This window comes from Otolemur garnettii, unplaced genomic scaffold (genome assembly GCF_000181295.1).
Source record: "Otolemur garnettii isolate 467f Iridium unplaced genomic scaffold, OtoGar3 scaffold00103, whole genome shotgun sequence".
Classification (NCBI taxonomy): Eukaryota; Metazoa; Chordata; class Mammalia; order Primates; family Galagidae; genus Otolemur; species Otolemur garnettii.
In genome coordinates, this window is record NW_003852498.1 from 4,516,200 (window position 1) to 4,535,474 (window position 19,275).

At 37.0% G+C, this 19,275-nt stretch overlaps 1 protein-coding gene across 1 annotated transcript in view; it reads left to right on the forward strand.

Annotated features, from left to right (window-relative positions):
- ARHGEF38 (Rho guanine nucleotide exchange factor 38) overlaps positions 1-18,825 on the forward strand; it is a 126,284-nt gene extending 107,459 nt beyond the window's left edge. The window contains exons 10-14 of the mRNA XM_003796338.1: positions 2,866-3,177; positions 7,160-7,303; positions 8,051-8,249; positions 8,381-8,640; positions 18,640-18,825. Coding sequence (XP_003796386.1) covers positions 2,866-3,177; positions 7,160-7,303; positions 8,051-8,249; positions 8,381-8,640; positions 18,640-18,825 — 1,101 coding nt within the window. The remainder of the gene's footprint in view (positions 1-2,865; positions 3,178-7,159; positions 7,304-8,050; positions 8,250-8,380; positions 8,641-18,639) is intronic.
- The last annotated feature ends 450 nt before the right edge of the window (positions 18,826-19,275 follow it).

The window sequence follows — 19,275 nt, forward strand, 5'->3', positions numbered from 1 at the left end:
TATCCAATGTACTCAGTCTTACTATGAAACCAATTTATAGCTTTCATATGAAAGTTATAACCCAAATATAGCGCAAGAAGATGGGGAAAGGGGAGAAGGAGGGGAGTAGAGGGGGAGGATGGGTGGAGGGAGAGTAATTGGTGGGACCACACCTACAGTGCATCTTATAAGGGTACATGTAAAATTTAGTAGGTGTAGAATATAAATGTCTTAACACAATAACTAAGAAAATGTCATGAAGGCTACGTTGACCAGTTTGATGAAAACATTTCAAATTGTATATAAAACCAGCACATTGTACCCCATGATTGCATTAATGTACACAGCTATTATTTAATTAAAAAAAAGAATTCTGTTAAAAAAAAGGCTTGGGAATCATAAAAATATGTTTGAACCAATAAAATATATGAGTAGTAAGCTAGTCTGGGTGATATTAACTTAGTGCCTTGTGTTTCTATGGGTAGTATTATTTCATAGTAATATTTCAAGAATTACATAAAAGATATATGTGGAATAGATGCCTTCATCTTGAAAGTGACATCTACGTGCTGGCATTATTGTTATGTTAGGTCAGTCAAATCTTCACTGAATGATCGCTTACATTGGAGGACATTCAGCAATCCTGGCATACCAGCTCAAAATCTCAGTAGCATCCCCCATGTCAAGTCATTGTGACAACCAGGGAAGAACCCCACATATTTCCAAACCCTAAGAAATAACACATTCTCCACCTTTGTAGAGCACCACAGAGAAGCATCTTGTTTTTCTACCACTGAGGAATGAAAAGTTAGAATTACATCTGAACTACGATGATAGAGAAATAGGCAAATTCACAAATGGGTAAGTGGATAGGCAGAGAAGTAGGTGGGTCAGACAGACAGATACAAGATTTTATAGCATATATTTAATAGAAAAAGTATGGCTAGTTCTTTACATATTTTCTAGATTTAATCACAGAGAGCACAGTTTAGAAAAGTCCTTAAGAAAAGTCTCTTTAGCTTAATTCCAATTCATTTAGTCAATAAGTATTTACTAAGTACCACCTGAGAGCATGGCATGCAGTGTCTGCCTCAGCAAGCCTGCTCCAGAATGTGACAGAAAGAAGACAGAGGTGTTCTGCCTATCGTGCGTAAAACCACAAGATGATTAATTACACTAAATTAAAGTAACTATTAGAACGTTTAATATAAAGTAATTTTTTAATGGATAACATACATAGAACTCTTTTTAGAAATCAGATATTAAGAATTCAATATCTATCTAAAGGCAGAACACTTGTTCCTATCTAATCATCAATGATATTTGTCCACACATTTTACGTTGGACAAAGTATTAAAATCTGGTTCTCACTTCTTCTAACTGTTCTTATGCACAGGTGAATCAGTTCATGTTTATGAGTTACTAGAGATACAGACACACACACCAAAATGCAAATATAGGAAGGGTACCAAAAAACGTATACACATTGTAAGAAAGGAAAAATCTGTATTAAAATTATAATACTCAATATATACCAATAAAAAAAGATGAATACAAGTCATGTCTGAGCACCTGCAGTAATTGCAAGAGCCAAATATAACTTGAGTATATGATTTTAATATAGTTTTTTCCTTTCTTAAAATGTGTATACATTTTCTGGTACCCTCTGTATATGGTATATATAGTAATTATCTTGTAATTCTGTAGTTAGATTGCCTGTTGAATCCAGTCAAGCTACAAACAGTAATTTATCCCACACAGAATAGATTCTTTGCTTAGTCAAGGGATTCATTAAACAGTTTGTAGGTGTACATTGATTACTGAATAAGCTAGACATCAAAATTAATCTGCATTGGCTATTGCTGGTGCCAAAAAGAGATTGGTTTCCCTCTCTTCTAGATTTCCTGTCAGTTTGAAGTTACTAGGGGGCATTTAAATTAATTAGTACAAGCTAGTGCTCAGGTGCTGATTTCCTATGACATCCTTAAGGGTATAAAAGAGAAATCTACCTTTAAATTACTACATATCATAATATAATAATGTAACCCAAGCATATACAATAAAGGATAAAGTAGGGCAATCAGCAAACATAGAATACTAGTGCATTTCAGAATAGAGGAAAGGAAAGAGAAATAGAAGAAATTAAATGATCTAGTGACGACATGGGGTTGGGCATTAACATGAAGTTCATTTTCAATGATTCAGACCTAAAACTGTAACAGTTTCAGACACAGACTAGCTTCAGTTTAATTCTTCAATGTATTCTAAAAGGAAGATATAATTCTGTGGTACTTTCTGTCTCTAGAGTAAAATACCTATACTAAGGGACTACTATTTGTATTGGGAATCCAATTCCACTGCCAAAAGCAAGTGCCCACAGCAGCCAGGAATTTGTGGCTGGTATGAGAGGAACAGGGTACAGTTACCTATGTTCCTTTTGCTGCCAGCAAAGGGTGGAGGGACATGGTGAATCTTTTACACAATCTTGGCAGCAAAAGGTCGAGATTACTACTCCTCACCCCCATGTGCTGGAATGGCTCAATTTTGGCTCTGAGATTAGAAAGAAGGGGAATGGGAAAGTATGAAAGATGACTCCAGTAACACAACCAATGGCCATAAAGAGAAAGACAGAGCTGTGTTGCGGATGAGCAGGCTTTTACTTTTGTCTTCCTCTTCAGGCTCAACGTTAACAGCCTAGAGTTGTTGTTTCAAGCCCGTGTATAGATTTAGCTAGATATAAAAAATGATCAGATCCTCTTTAACTTGGTTAGATGCTTTCTTGTATGCCCATGTGCTCCTGAACAGAAGAGATGAGCCTGCTGATAGTTCTGGACATGGTATGGATTGTTCCTTCCTCTGTAATGAGATGGTTTTCTCTTCTGGCAGGCAGCTCACTTACAGAGGCTCGTCCTGACCCCCCTGTCAGCCCTGCTGTCCTTATTCCCAGGACCTCACAAGCTCATCCAGAAACGCTATGACAAACTGCTGGACTACAACAGCTACCTGCAGCGGTCTGCAGGAGATGAGTCAGACTTGGCCAAAAGGGAATATGAGGCCCTCAATGCCCAGCTGGTGGAAGAGCTCCAGGTGTTTAACCAGGCTGCTAGGAGGATTCTGTTGAACTGCCTGTGCAGCTTCATCACCCTTCTCCGGGAGCTGATGCTCCTGGCACAGCAGGCTTATTCCACGGTGCTGCCGGTAAGCACAGCACCTTGGCCTACTAGGCCTACTAGAAACCATACCCCTAGAAAACAACTGTCCAGAGTATGCACATGTGTGGTGTCAGGGGTGGGGGGGAGGGTTTGATGTATTTTAACTGAAGCCAGTCAGATGGTCTTTTGCTCCTCATCTTTCTTCCCTATAGGAACTAAAAGAGAGTTTCCTAGTTCAGGTTTGCTATGACTTACACGTTGATAGATCTATTTTGGAGATTCCTCTTCAAGTACCAAACATTTTGCTCCACCTGCCTGATACTACATTGACGCTATGGATTTATATTCTATATTCCTTCCCTAATTCACAGTTCTTAGATGTCAAGCATGGCTATTTAAGATGTGGCTTTTATTAGGTCATACTTTTTGTCCAAGTAAAAGAGGAAGAATATTTACAAAGTAAAATTTGTAAAAAGAAAATAAGATGTGGCTTTTAAAAGAAGGCTAATTCAGCATAATAAGAGAGACAGGATAACTGTCAAGCCATTCTTTGTTTTGCTTTCATTTTTGTTCTAGGAGAAGCTTGGAGGGGTGTGTGTGTGTGCGCTTATGTTCACCTAAGAATACTATTTTATCATTATTTTCCTGATGAGGAAGAAAGACATTTACAACTTGATATCAAAGTAAAAACATCAGCTCAATTTGTTAGCCCTTCCCCTCAAGTATATACGTCTCATTCAGCTGTTAATCTATTCAATGGACACCAGGAGCAGAACTAATTGTCCCTGCTTTATTTTCTATTGGGTATTTAATTAACTTTTAACTTATACTTTAAATTAAATTGAAGGAACAGATGCTGTATTTACATGATTCAAAGTAAAAAACTATATAAAAATGTATAAGCAGTCTCACATACATATCCATCCTCCTAGCATCCCATCCCCCCTCCCCATATTTATTTTTTATCCATTTAGGGCTTCTTTACACCAATAAAAATGAATGCAAATACATGTTTTTAATTTCTAAAACCAAACCCCCAAACTACCATGTTATATACACCATTCTGCAATCTGCTTTTTAACAATATATCCTGGGGTTATTTCCACATCAATACATAGAGAGCTTCCTCATTCTTTTACAGCTTTACGGTAATCTACTGCATGTCTGTATCATGACCTATGACCAGGTCCCCATTTCTTTGGTAACAACTTTATTGTAATATAATTCATATACCATACATATACCCACTTAAAGAACACTTTATACTTAAAAGTGTAAAGATTTTTAGCATATTCACAAGAGTTGCCCAAGCATCACTTCTGACTCATTTGTCATCACCTCCTGTTCTCATCCACATTTCTCCTCAACCACTCCAGCCCTGGGTAACTATCAATTTACTTTCTGCCTCTACAGATTTCCCTATTCTGGACAGTTTGTATAAATTCAGTCATATAATACGGGGTTCTTTGTTACTGGCTTCTTTCATTTAGTATGTTTCAAGGTTCATTTATTTTGTAGTATGTTTCAGTACTTAATTCTTTCTACTGACAAGCAATATTCCATTGTATGGATAGGCCACACTTTACTTAAGTCATTCATCACTTGATGGACACTGAGTTATTTCCACTTTTTGACTATTATATATGATAACTAATGCTGCTATAAACATTCAGGTTTTTAGTGGATACATATTCTATTCAAGTTGTTTGTGTGGGGTAACAGTCTGACTGGCACACTTTGGGGGGAGTGTCTCTGGACTCAGTGCACATCTATTCTCTTAATTACCTTGTTTCCAGTAAGAATCCTCCACCCTATCTGTGTCCTGTGTCCCCTACTCTATAAACTCTTTATTTTACCATTTACAGAGAAGAAAACATCATCTGCTAAGGCAAGGAAGAGACAATCACCCAACTTCACTGATATAAAGAATCTTGGGATCCAATTGCTTTGAAAACAGTTCCAGGCTCGGTGCCTGTGGCTCAAGTGGCTAAGGCGCCAGCCACATACACCTAAGGTGGTGGGTTCGAATCCAGCCTAGGCCACCAAACAACAATGACGGCTGCAACCAAAAAATAGCTGGGCATTGTGGCAGGTGCCTGTGGTCCCAGCTACGTGGAAGGCTGAGGCAGGAGACTCACTTGAGCCCAGGAGTTGGAGGTTGCTTTGAGCTGTGATGCCACAGCACTCTACCCAGGGTGACAGCTTGAGGCTCTGTCTCAAAAAAAAAAAGAAAAGAAAACAGTTCCAGTTGTCTTTAACTATATAACAAATTACACAAAACACAGTATAAGGAAACAACCAATAGTCATTTATTATTATTTACTCATGGCTCTGGGTTCAGTGGGCTCAGGTTGGTGGTTCTCAGAGATTGCAGTTAGATAATAGCTGGGACTGAAGTCATTTCAAAGATTTCCTCAGGTCCTTGTCTGAAGTCAATGATGGGATTATGATGGAAGACCCAAACAGCAGGGCACTGAAACAGCTGGGCCTCCTAAGACACTTCTCTCTCTCTGATCTTTAAATGTCACCTTTCTCTATGGTGGCCACAGCACAGCTGGACTTCTTCCATGGTGACTAAAAGCTCCCAGAGACAGTGCCCCACAAGAAACCAGCAGAAACTACGTGATTGTTTTGTAGCTTAATCTTGAAAATCAGACAGAATTACATCCACCATCCTATTCCTTGCAATATTCTGTTCATCAAGGCCATCATAAAGGCTCACCCAGTTTTTAGGGGGCGAGGACATGGATTCCATTGAACATCATGTCAAAAAAACTGACTTTTTAAAGCTTTTTAATTGAAAAATAATTGTGCATGTTCATGGGTACATGTTTTGATATATACGTAGACTGATCTGATCGGGGTAATTAGCAGATCTACCACTTCTAGTTATCTGTCATCTCTTTATGTTTAGAACATTCAATATTCTCCTAACTATTGAAACTCTGTATTATTGTTAAATATAGTTACCCTCCAGTGGTAGAGAACACAGAACTTACTTCTATCTAACTGTAATTTTGTATCCTTTAACAAATCTATTTCTCCCTTCCTTCTAGCCTCCAAGCTCTAGCATCTCCTGTCCTACTTTTACTTCTATGAGATCAACTTCTTTTAGCTTCCACATATGAATCAGGACATGTGGTATTTAACTTTTTGTTCTTGGCTTATTATTTCACTCCAGTTCCTTTCATCTTGCTGTGAATGATAGGATTTCATTCTTTTTATGGCTGAATAGTATTTCCTTGGGTATATATATCACATTTTCTTTACCATTCATCCATTGTTGAATACCTAGTCTGATTCCATGCCTTGGCTATTGTGAATAGTGCTGCAATACAAATGCGTATGCAGATGTGTCTTCAATATACTGATTTTCTCTCCTTTGGATGAATGTCCAGTAGCGGGATTGCTGGGTCATGTAGCAGTTCTATTGTTATAATAGTTTTTGTGGACCCTCCATACTGTTTCTGTAGTGGCTACCCTAGTTTATATTCCCATGTGTATAAAAGTTCCCTTTTCTCTGCATCCTCACAAAGCATTTGTTATTTTTTCTTTTTGGTAATAGCCTTCCTGAGTTGATACCTCACTGTAGTGTTGACTTGCATTTCCCTGATGATTAGTGATGTTGAATATTTTTTCATATATTTATTGGCCATAAAAAGCACAGCCTTTTAATCAGTGCTTCTTATTTTAGCCACTTTCCCCTTCCCACCATCTTACCCCACCACAGTGGGGATCCTGACTGCCATAGGTTCCTGATCCTTTCTTCCAAAACTTTATGGCTTATTTTTCCTCCTTGTTTTTCTTTTATTTTGGCTATAACCTTTAAAAATTTATCCCATTATTTTAGTGGGATTTTTAGAGACAGAAAATTAGATTATCTTTAATTATAAGCTCTAATGTTACCCTAATTATTCACTGTGGAGCTGTCTTATACTTTCTCAGGTGTTTATCACAACTCTACTAAATTCAATACCTAATATGGTTATCTAGTTGCTTGTAAACGATGCCATATCCTTCTACCTTAGGTGCCACTGTTGGTCTCAAGCATTTCTGAGATTCATAGTCAAGTACTAGAAGAGGTTCAAAATCTGAATTTTGTAAAAGACAACAGCGCTACCTTTATTGAGAGGAAACTTAGTTTTGAGAAAAAGAAGCCTGTGCAGATTCCGGTGAGTTTGGCAGCACTCATGACAATGATGACCAGCACTTCTTTGCCTTGTTCACATGGTATTATCACATTATTTTCCATATCATTTACTTCATTCTAATATACTATAATTTACCTACTTATGTGCATAATTTCTTATCTATTTCAACCTTTATACTATAAACTTCATAAAATCATGGGGTTTTTGTTTTGTATATAATGTATCCCTAAAGTGCCTAAAATAGTGTTTGGCACATTTGACATATTTGTTGAATAAGATGTTATAGAGATAGATTGTATAATCCAACCCTTTCATTTTATAGATAAGGCATCCAGGCTCCATTGATGAAGTGGCTTAGTGCCAGAGCAGGAAAGGGTAAAGGCATCTTGACTCCTGCCTAATTTTTTAAAATTATTTCCCAGAAAAAGACATAAACATGTATTTAATTGAATATTATTTAACAAGCGCTTAATATGCAAGAGATTATCTACACAAGGCAAATAGTTTAAAAGTTCCTCAGCATCCTTGAGGGATTAGAACCTCTGCCTTCTTATTCTTTCTTCTCTACAACACTGCCCTCGTGTGCTTACTAGAGAATTTTTCACTGACTCATTCAGCTAGGTAATAGCCTGATCTACACCTTCATCTAGAATTAACCCCAAACCAATGTAGGACTTCTACATTTGAAAAATCTCCAGAGAAAACATATTTATCAACTCGGTTAGGGTTTTTTTTGTACATCTATCTAAACCAAACTTCTTCTCCCAGCCAGAAATGCCACGTCAAAATGACATTCACCGCTCCAAACTTCTGTCCACATACAGCGCAGAGGAACTTTACCAAGCTAAGCGCAAGTGCAATGCTACACAAGAATATGACATCAATCTTCTGGAAGGAGAGTTGGTGGCTGTGATGGAACAGAAAGATCCACTGGGGAGTACAGGCAGGTGGCTTGTTGACACAGGAAGTAAGTTTTTTTCCAGAACTCCCAACTATCTTTAAGATTTCCCCGGGGTCCTCTGTGTGCCTCTCTAAGCACACATTTGGAAAGCATATACACATGACTTTGGTTCTTCTTTCTTTTTATTTCCTATCCAGTTGTAAAAGGATATGTGTATTCCTCCTTCCTAAAACCCTACAATCCAGCAAAAACACAGAAAGTGGATGCTGAGAACAGGTTCTGTGACGATGATTTTGATAACATCAGCCTCTTTGTGTCTTCACGGCCAGCTAGTGACAGTGTCACAGGAACCCCAGAAAGCAGCATAAGTGATAGCAGCTCGTCTCTTAGTGGCACATGTGGAAAGTTTGAAACAAACGGCACTGATGTTGACAGTTTTCAAGAAGTAGATGAACAGGTAAGAATTTGAACCTTGATGTCTTGCCTGTGGAAATCATGAAGAACTGTTTTCTAACTGCACTCCACCTTACTGTAAAGACATGGTGGGGAAGTGTCAGCTCTGACATCAAGAAGACCTAGCCCCATTAGCACAGACTCTGTGTGGACTGTTTTGCAAGGAATTTAATTCTCTGAGCCTGTTTCCTCGAGCAAAAGAGGCCAGTAATTCCTTCTTTTCAGAGTTGATGTGAGGATTACCCTGAGGGTAATTTCCTGAGACCCTTAGCTGGAGACATTGCATACTTCAGGTATCACGCTGCCTGCCAGTGAGCAGATTCCTGATACTTTGACTCTCTCTGTATGCCAGCATGCCAGCCATGGCTGCCTCCACAGCAGTGTTTTCTGCCTGGCCTGGGCAGCCCAGAGAACTCCCACCTCCTGTGCTGCAAACACATGTTCTCCAACAAGGTCTGAATACCAACTAGCCTTGTGGAGGAATATCCCATCTTTAAAGTTTATTCCTACCTTGAGTATTCTCAGTCCTAGAATATCGAAGAGTTCTCTTTACACCTGTATAGTTACTCCCTTGTGATAGTTAATAACTTTTTATATTAAACTTACCCTATTCAAATTATAAAAAATTATCTGTTTAGTAACATTTATTGATTACTGTCTAATTAATGACTGATTTTTCTTAAAGCAGCTTAATTAAGGTTTTATTTACATAGCATAAAATTCATCCATTTTAGGGGTACAATTCAATGTCATTTAATATACTATGTATTTACAGAGTTGTGCCACATCATGCTAATTCAATTTTGGAACATTTATTCCACTCCAAAAGATCCTTTGCATCCATTTGTACTCACCCTTCTTTCCCACCCCAAGCCCCAGGAAACCACTAATCTGTCTCCATAGATTTGCTTTTCCAGTATCTTCCATATAAATAAAATTGTACAATATAAGATATTTTGCAGCTGGCTTACTTCACTGGCATGATTTATGCACTGGCATAATTTTGAGATTCTTTCATGTCCTAGTATGTATGTATACTTTGTTACTTTTCATTGCCTAATAGTATTCCATTCTAAAAATACAATATATTTTATCCATTCACTAGTTGATGGAGCTATTATGAATCATGTGCTATGAATACCTGTGTATGAGTCTTTGTGTGGATTTCATGTTTCCTGAGTATAAACCTAGGAATATAATTCCTGACAGATATCCATTTACTAGTTGATAGAGCTATTATAAATAATGCTGCTAGGAGTATCTGTGTACGAGTCCTTTGTGTGGATTTCAGTTTTCTTGAGGATAAATCTAGGAATGTAATTTCTTGTTGAGATAGTAAACTTATGTTTAACTTTTTAAGAACCTGCCAAACTGTTTTTTCAAAATTATACCATTTTGCATTTCCAACAGCAACGTATGAGGGCTGTGGGTTTCACTTTCCCCATATCTTTGCCAATATTAGCTATTATCTGTCGTTTGCTTATAGCCATGTTAGTGAGCGTGAGTGTGAAGTGGCATCTCTTTGTGATTTTAATTTGCATTTCCCTAACAACTAACAACTTTTCATGTGCTTATTCTTATGTTTTCTTTAGGAAACATCTATTCAAATATTGTTAGTTATTAAAAGTTGGTTCATTCATTCCTTTTGTTTTTCAGTTATCAGAGCTCTTCATAAACTCAGTAAAAGTTCTTTATTAGATATATAAAATTACAAATATTTTCTTTCAATCATGATTGGTTTTTACCTTGTTTGGTCATTTTGTGTTCTTATCACTCTTCTGTCTTGAAGTTTTAAAACACTATTTTTCTATTACTCGCTCATTCTCTTAGTTTATTCACAGTCCCTAGAAGGCATGTTATACTGTAACACTAACTAATAATTAAGTTTTTATCAGTGAAACCTGTATCCATGGTTAAATGTTCTGGCAGACTTTGCCTAATTCCAATAACCTAGAAGGGCAGAAATCTGAGGACCAAATTTGTTAAGACACCCTAAGCTACTATGGGCTAAGCACCTCATGTAGGCTCTTTCAGCCTGGCATTTGTAGTATAAGACTATTTCCTACTAGCTGGTACTGCAAACCAATTCTCTCCAAACAGTCCTATCAGTATGTATTAAATTAGGTCCATTAGAGATTGCCATTACCAGGAAAGGAAAAAAATAATTTTCTTTTTCTCAAAACAGAAATATATTAATGATATATTAATGATATCTCTCTATAAACTCTTATTTGCTTTCCTTTTCCTTTTAGTTGGCATGTAAACAATGCATTTTGGATCCAATTTTATTAGCAGTAATGTTTATATTTATATCCTTGACACCATGTCTACTTGGTGACACCTTTTACTACAAGGAAAAGAGGATACCTCTGCTGGAGACCCCAGTACAAGGGAGAAAAGAAGAAAAGGACATTTTCCTTAATGTCTTAACTCCAGCCAATGGAGGCACATGAGTCAATGGTTTTCAGAACCTCCCATAATGCAACTACTCTTCATCCTTCGAAAACAAAGGAAAAGAAGACAGGTGTGGTGACTCATGCCTATAATCCTAGCACTTTGGGAGGCTGAAATGAGAGGACTGTTTGAGGTTAGGAGCTTGAGACCAGCGTGGTAAACATAGTGAGACCTTGCCTAAAAAAAACTGGCCAGGTATTGTGGCACACACCTGCAGTCTCAGCTACTTGAGAGGTTGAGGCAGAACAATCACTTGAACCTGCACTACCCTGTATTCCAGGCTGAGTAACAGAGTCAGATCCTGTCTCTAAGGGAGAGAAGAGAACGAAAGGATTACATTACCTTTCTAATCCTTGCCAGAGAGCTGTTATTTCTATTCTATTTGCTCTGAAAGGAGCAGAAAATTGTTATTACCTATACTTGTGATATGATATTCAAAGAGAAAAATACATTATAAAAGTTCCTATAAGGTGATAGAAAAGTAGGAATGCATTGTATCATCTTTATGAATTATAAAAATACTTTGCATATTATAATATCTCACATTCAAGGTATCCTACAAAGCCATTCTTAATGTAGCTATTTAGACTTCTATTCTGTTATTTTATTATGTTCAGGAACATCAAGTGAAAGTGAAATTAGCTGAATCGGTCACCACTTTGGGTCAACATGTCTTTCCCTTCCTACTCTGGTAGCGCTTCTTCTGCTTTCCCTCAGAATTGCAATAGCACATTGCCAAGGGGTGTGTAGGATGTAATCTTGTCATTGATGGTTCTGGTGGACCCTGACAAGGAAAGGTGGATGGGTAGTCTTGGCATATACCTAATACCCAGGGGGCACCTTTGGGGTTCTGAAGATCATTCCTAAATAAGCAATTTCAAACTAATTTAGACTCTAACAGCTCTGTGATTACTCCAAGAACAAAGGAGGTCTACGAATGGGTTTCAGGGTCCTTCATGAAACCTTCAAGTATGTTATAAATGTGCTTATTTGCATACATACACATCTAGGGTGAAAAGTTTGTATCATTTAACAGATTTTCAAAGGAAAATTTTATACAGAAAGATTAGAAATCACTGTAGTAGAGGCTTAACTTGCTTATTAATTCTCTCCCTCAACCAAGAAGAGATTATTGTTAGGTAAAGAGCCTCCAACATTTTCTAGGATAGTTCTAGTGAATAAGGAACTCTCACAGGTAGGGTGAAAATAAAGCTTACCATATTCAGTGGGACAGTTCTGTTAATGAAAGAGCTCACTACAGGAAACACTGTGATATTACCTAATTGGGAGGTATGTTCATCCTACTTTGGGGAGCCTCAGAACAAAACCATTTAGGGTCCTTCATAAACATCTTATACAGAAAGCATGAACTTTTTCTGGGTATTTTAGAAGTTTCCCTAAATTATGATCTAGACTCCAGAGCTTTTGTGAAATAATGGGGATGAGCTAATGGATATTTACAGCCTGGCAGTATTGATCTACACCAAGGGACTTAGTATCTAAGTTAGTCACTTGCTGCTTTTGGGTGAAGAGTCTTTTGAACAAAAGCAGTCAAAAGAATATGCCTTTTCATTCTAATGTATTCTCTCCTTTTATGCATTAAGTAATGGCATGATCTGCGTTAGTGTTCTATGTTATATATCAAATTACCACAAGCTTAGTGGTTTAAAACAATACAAACTCGCATTTCAGTGTCTGTGGCCAGGAGCACAAGCACAGCTCAGCTGGATACTTGGCTCAGGACCTCACATGGCTGCAACTAGGTGTTTATTGGGCTGTATTCCTTCCTGAAGTGAGGGCTTCTCTTCCATGCTTATTGTGGTTGAAAGAATTCAATTTCAGGTTCTAGTAGGACTGAGGCTTCCATTTTCTTGCTGGTGATCAGCTGGGGACTACTTTTAGCAACTAAAGGATATTCCCAGATCCTTGCTATGTGACTATCTCTCTATAGGCGGTTTACAACATGGCTGTTTGCTTCTTCAAGGTCAGTAGATGAGCATTACTCTTGCCTCACACTTCTCCCATCAGTGTAGGCCTAGATGCTATTTAAAGGTCTCATCTGATTAGGTCAGGCCCACCCAGGATAATCTCCTTATGACTAACTCAAAGTCAAATTCCTAGGGACCTTAACAGGCATCTCTGCAAAATCTTTTTTTTTTTTTTTTGAGACAGAGCCTCAAGCTGAGCCCCTGGGTAGAGTGCCATGGCTTCACTGCTCACAGCAACCTCCAACTCCTGGGCTCAAGCAAGTCTCCTGCCTCAGCCTCCCAAGTAGCTGGGACCACAGGCACCCGCCACAATGCCCGGCTATTTTTTGGTTGCAGCCATTATTGTTGTTTGGCGGGTCTGGGCTGGATTCGAACCCGCCACCCTAGGTGTATGTGGCTGGCGCCTTAGCCATTTGAGCCACAGGCGCTGAGCCAAAATCTCTTTACCTTTGCCATATTATGTAGCCTAATCATAGGAGTACAACTTCATTATATCAACAAGTCTCACCCATAACCAAGAAAAGGGATTATATAGGACATGTGCAATAGGAGATGGGAATTCTAGGTTCCTTTCTAGAATTCTGCCTACCAAAATATCTAATATGCCTGTTTTGACAAGCACAGTGTTGTCCTTACCACTTCTCAAAGAGGACCAGGTTTAATAATGGCTAAAACCCAGTTTTAGAGGTTAGTTCAATGTCTAAGAATTAGTACATTTTTTTCACATAAATAATATTAAAAATAAATTTTTGACTTCTAAAATGTTAGTTATTTTACAATCCCAAGTTCCATGGTGTAGTCCATCTTTACATTTTCAACTACTTATGATGATGATACTATATGTCTGTCATTGTTTAGAGAATGCTTAAAAAAGTCAACAAGGAATATACCATACTATATCTAAGTAGTCATTAAAATGATGCTTTGAAGAATTATTTATTGACATGAAAAGATTTTCAAATATATTCTGTGAAAAACAGGCAGCAAAATTTATTATACTATATGTCCATTTTACTACTTAAGGTAGGTATGCAGAGATAAAAAACAGAAGGAAAAAAAGAAGAGTAGAAGAGAGTGAGGAAAGAAAGATACAAAGGGCAGTTCAGGTGGGGCTGGGGGATTTTTTTTTTTTTTTGCTTAACTTTATTTAAAATTGTTTCTTCATCAAAATTGTTTGTAAAATAAAAATATATAATTATTAAATGAAGAACATGAAAGGTTGCTCCTGAAGGAGCTTTTTGAGCTACATATAATACTGTAAATGGTAGTTTTGTGGCTTTTTAGTTTCAGAAAAGAAGATTAAAATATATTACGATTTTTGTTGCTGTTAATTGGAGAACTGGGATGAAATCAATAAATTGAGATTCATTGGAGACAGGCAATGTGGCTTGCTAAGAGAAGAAAAATAAAATGCACAAATATAGAATAAGGGAATGCTGACCTGGCAAAGGTACCACAGGGAAAGATCTGTGGTTATAACAGAAGGTAATAAATTAGGTATGAGTCAATAATACAGAGTGTTATTAAAAAAAAAGTGAATGTCATGGAGAACTGAGTTGGATTCATAACATATTGTATATAAAATGAGCTAGAGCTTTACAAAGTGCAAAGCAGCAATCAATGAAACATACTTTAATAAATGCCAAGGAAAAAGATTAGATGATTATGACTCAAATTAATAACGTTTTAATTCATGTGTGCAGACCAAAACATATTAACATTTTAAGTTAAAAAAGATACAGTCTAAAACAAATGAAATACTGGGAAAAAAATGAGAAATCTTCCAGCTCTTAAATCCATGACAGGTTGAAAACATCTAACTTGCAGTCTAATATTAAACATACTAAAAATACTAAAAATGACTTTAAAAAAGCTATAGAAGGCACTAATGATAAAGAGAATGCTCTCTTTAAAAGCAGACTTATTTCCATTTTGAGTACAGAACATAATAAATGCCTCCATTTAATACAAATTACATGAAATCTGAAAAATGCTCATCGTCAATTAATTTTGGCCAAGATTATCTAAACTACTGAGAACGTACTTTCAATTTTCTACTTTATATGTACAATTTCTTATTTATTTTTATTTTATTATTATTATTTTTTGAGACAGAGTCTCGGCTATCACCCTGGGTAGAGTGCTGTGGTGTCACAGCTCACAGCAACCTCAAACTCTTAGGCTTAAGCAATTCTCTTGCCCCAGCCTCCCAAGTAGCTGGGTGTACAGGCGCCCACCACAACGCCTGGCTATTTTGTTGTTGTAGTTGTCATTTTTGTTTGGCAGGCCCAGGCTGGATTCAAGCCTGCCAGCTCCAGTGTATGTGGCAGGCACCCTAGCCACTGCTATAGGCACCAAGCCTAAATTTACGATTTCATGAAAATCTATATTTAATGTTTAAAATATAAACTATATTACAGTTTTATGCCAAATAGATTTAGGTGAAAGTGTTTGCATTCCCCCTTCAGAGAATCTGTGCTAAATCAAAAAACTACCACAAATATTTAGGAAAGTATATTTGTAGGTAATCCAACCTGCTGAAAATCTATAGCTGCACTGGTAAAGCATGTTTTTTATAAAAATTGAAAAAGATAAGGCTGGGTATAGTGGCTCATGCCTGTAATCCTAGCACTCTGGGAGGCCGAGGCAGGTGGAGTGCCTGAGCCAGAGCAAGATCCCATCTCTAAAAATAGCTAGGTGTTGTGGGGGGCACCTATAGTCCCAGCTACTCAAGACGCTAAGGCAAGAGAACTGCTTGAGCTCAGGAGTTTGAGGTTGCTGTGAGCTGTGACATCACAGCATTCTATCAAAGGCAACAAAATGACTCTGTCTCAAAAAACAAAAATTGCAAAAGATAGTTAGCAACTGCTTCCAAGTTCTTACACATTATTTCAGAAATTGTATTACAGTTCATCACATTCCTAAATGTTTTTGCAAAACAAATCCTCTGCTCTGTGGATCTACTCAATGTTTTCACTTCCTAAATGACAACAAAACAGCAGCAGCAATAACATATTACACTCCAGTTCCTTTCCCCAAGAAGCGACTCTGCACATTTTCGCTAGAACAAGAATTTGGCTCCTAAAGCACTATGAGAAACTGACCAAGCATAGGATTTGGAGTTAGATGATATGGTTCTTAAAGGACAAATTAGCCCTATGATTAAGAATATGCTTCTTTTTCAAGTCAGAATTCACAGGGTTGTTGAGGATAAAGCCCATTTGACATGTAGACTGTCATGAGCTCTATAAAAGGTAGTTATTGTGCTGCCACTCTGTGCTATGGAATTTACAGCAACTCCTATTTTGTTTTCTTCATGTCTAACAATTTCTCTTATATGTATCTTACATGATACAAGATAATTTTGTGCACAATCTCTTGTATGATATCCAAGCCCTTCAGTCTAACTTTCAGGGCAAATCAACAAATACAAGGTGTCCATAAACTTTGTGTGCGATTTTAGTATTTTAAATCACACGTGAACTTTATGCACACCTTGTATTTAAATTCCTCCTATGTACCATGATGTAGAGAAAAGTTTAAATGTGTATCTTAGTGCATTCAGGCTGCTATAATTAAATACCATAAACTTGCTGACTTTCAACAGAAATTTATTTCTCAAAGTGGGGAGGCTAAAATTCCAAGATCCAGGCACCAGCTTATCTGGGGTCTGATGAAGGCCATCTTCTCACTGAGTCTTCCCATGGTGGAAGTAGTGAAGGGTTTCTCTTGGGCTCTTTTTCTCCTTAATGAACAAATCCCATTCATGAGGTCAGAGCCTAATCACCTCCTGAGGCTCCCTACCTCTTAACATCCTAACTTTAGGAGCTAGGATTTCTTTCTTTTTTCTTTTCTCTTCTTTCCTTCCTTCTCTCTTCTGATTTCTTTCCTTCCTTCTCTCTTCTCTGATTTCTTTCTTTCTTCTCTTTTTTCCCCAACCTCTGCTTTTTACTTTCTTTCTTTCAAGACAGGGTCTCACTGTCACTCAGGTTGGAGTGAAGTGGGGCAATCATAGCTCCTTGTAGCCTCAAACTCCTGGGATCAAGTAATCTTCCTACTTAAGCCTCCAGAGCTGTTGGGACTGCTGGGACTACAGATGCATGCTGCCACAAGCACATGCTGAAGAAGCTTAGGATTTCAAGACATGAATTTTGGAGTCACACAAATATTCAGACCATAGTAATGTGGTTCCTTAAAGTGTAGTTCATACAAGTCAAGTGGATATACCAATTAATAGAAGCAGAATTTCATCATAAGTTAAATGATAGCTGAATATTTAAATAAGCTATAACTGTCTCATCTCTTTCTGTTCAATAAAATCATCTAATTTCTAAGTCTCCTTCATCTACTGACTCTTGATTTTGAGTTAATCTGCTTGCCTTTTCCTATATGTTATTATTTTCATGTATTCATTTCTATAGCTTTGAACGTGATGTACTCATCCCCTTTGTAGACTTTGTCATTTACAAAAGGTTACTTATTTGAAAACCCACCCCACTCACCATTAGCTGACGTATCATCTATGTGTAGTGTTTTATGGGTTATGTGTGTGTAGGTTTTTTTGTTTTGTTTTGTTTGTTGACATTATTTTCCTAGCTGAGTTGTAAGTACCTAAAACAGTATCTGGTACTTACTAGGTATTTCATAAAATAACTGAATGAATAAATATTGTTAGCTAATTACTCAATTTTATAACATAACTAAATATTTTCACTTTTAGTCTTAGTATTTTATGAAGGAAGAAGAGCTAACTACTTGTTTGGGGGCTTCTTATATACCTAATAACTGTAAAGTGCTCTCTAGCTGTCAGAGAAAAATTCTCTTGATGAAACATTTGATTAGTGTCTTCCAGTTCACTTAATTTTTAAAATTATAAATTTATTACATTGTCATTATACAGGTTTAGAAAATAAAGGTACAAAGAAGTAGAAATGCAAATCACTTATAATCTTACTAAAAAAAAAAAGAAAGAAAATCACTTATAATCCTATGTTTCGAAAAAACAACCAACAATATTAGACTTATTTGTACATCTAATATTGTATCTCTTTTTTTTGCAGGGGGGAGAGAGGGGCAGGGGAAAAAAAGATATTTTTAATGACTACAAATTTCCTTAGTATAAGGGATCTAAAATTTAACTATTATTCTCTTGCTGAACTATTAGTGTTATTCTCACTTCCCACATCTCACCTTTCATTTTCGTTTATAGTAACACTGTTGTGGAAAAATCTCTGCCAATGTTTCTATTTCTGTAGAAGAGATTCTTAGAGCTATTATTGATTCAAAAGAAATTAGCATTTAAAAATATTTTATAGAAATTGTCAAATTGCCTTCAAGCATGGTCAGTATTGACTCCTACCCACAGAATAATAAAAATGCCTGTTTCATTCCATTCTCATTTGGGTCATATTTTAAAGAAATAAATCCAATAAAACAAGTCAGACAATGTGATATTAAAAAAATTTAAAAAGTTTTAACATTGCTTCTAAAAGTTTGCAAATTACTGTTTCTCTAAATGTTTAGGTTCCAGTTTCATTGAAATCATTTTCTTCTTTGCCTAGGTTTTCTATGCAGTTCATGCTTTTCAAGCACGGAATGACCATGAACTCAGCCTTCAGGAATACCAAAGAGTCCATATACTTAGGTTTTGCGACCTAAGTGGCAATAAAGAATGGTGGTTAGCTGAAGCTCAAGGGCAAAAAGGATATGTGCCAGCTAACTACCTTGGGAAGATGACTTATGCATAAAAAGATAAGCCTTTGACTTATTTTCTTCCAAGCTGTTGACTGACATCTCATAAAACAGACATTACAAAGCTTTGGACCAGAAAGCAGGAAACCTCCAAACTACATGAACTGATACTATATCAGGTTTTAAGGAAGACTGTACTTTCTAATGAAATCATTTCACAAATTATTATAAAGAATTCATGTTGAAGGAAATATTAAGCTTTTTTGTTTGTTTATTTTTTGGCATTCTTGGCCGGGCCTGGGTTTGAACCTGCCACCTCCGGCATATGGGACCCGGTGCCCTACTCCTTTGAGGCACAGGTACCGCCCCAGAAATATTAAGCTAACAGAAACAGCAAAGCAAACAGCCCAAGCTCCAACTATCAGCTATATAAAAGTAGAGATCTTTTGAAAGGGTAATGTGTTTTTTATCATCATGACAGGCTGGATGTAAGGATAAGTTTTTCA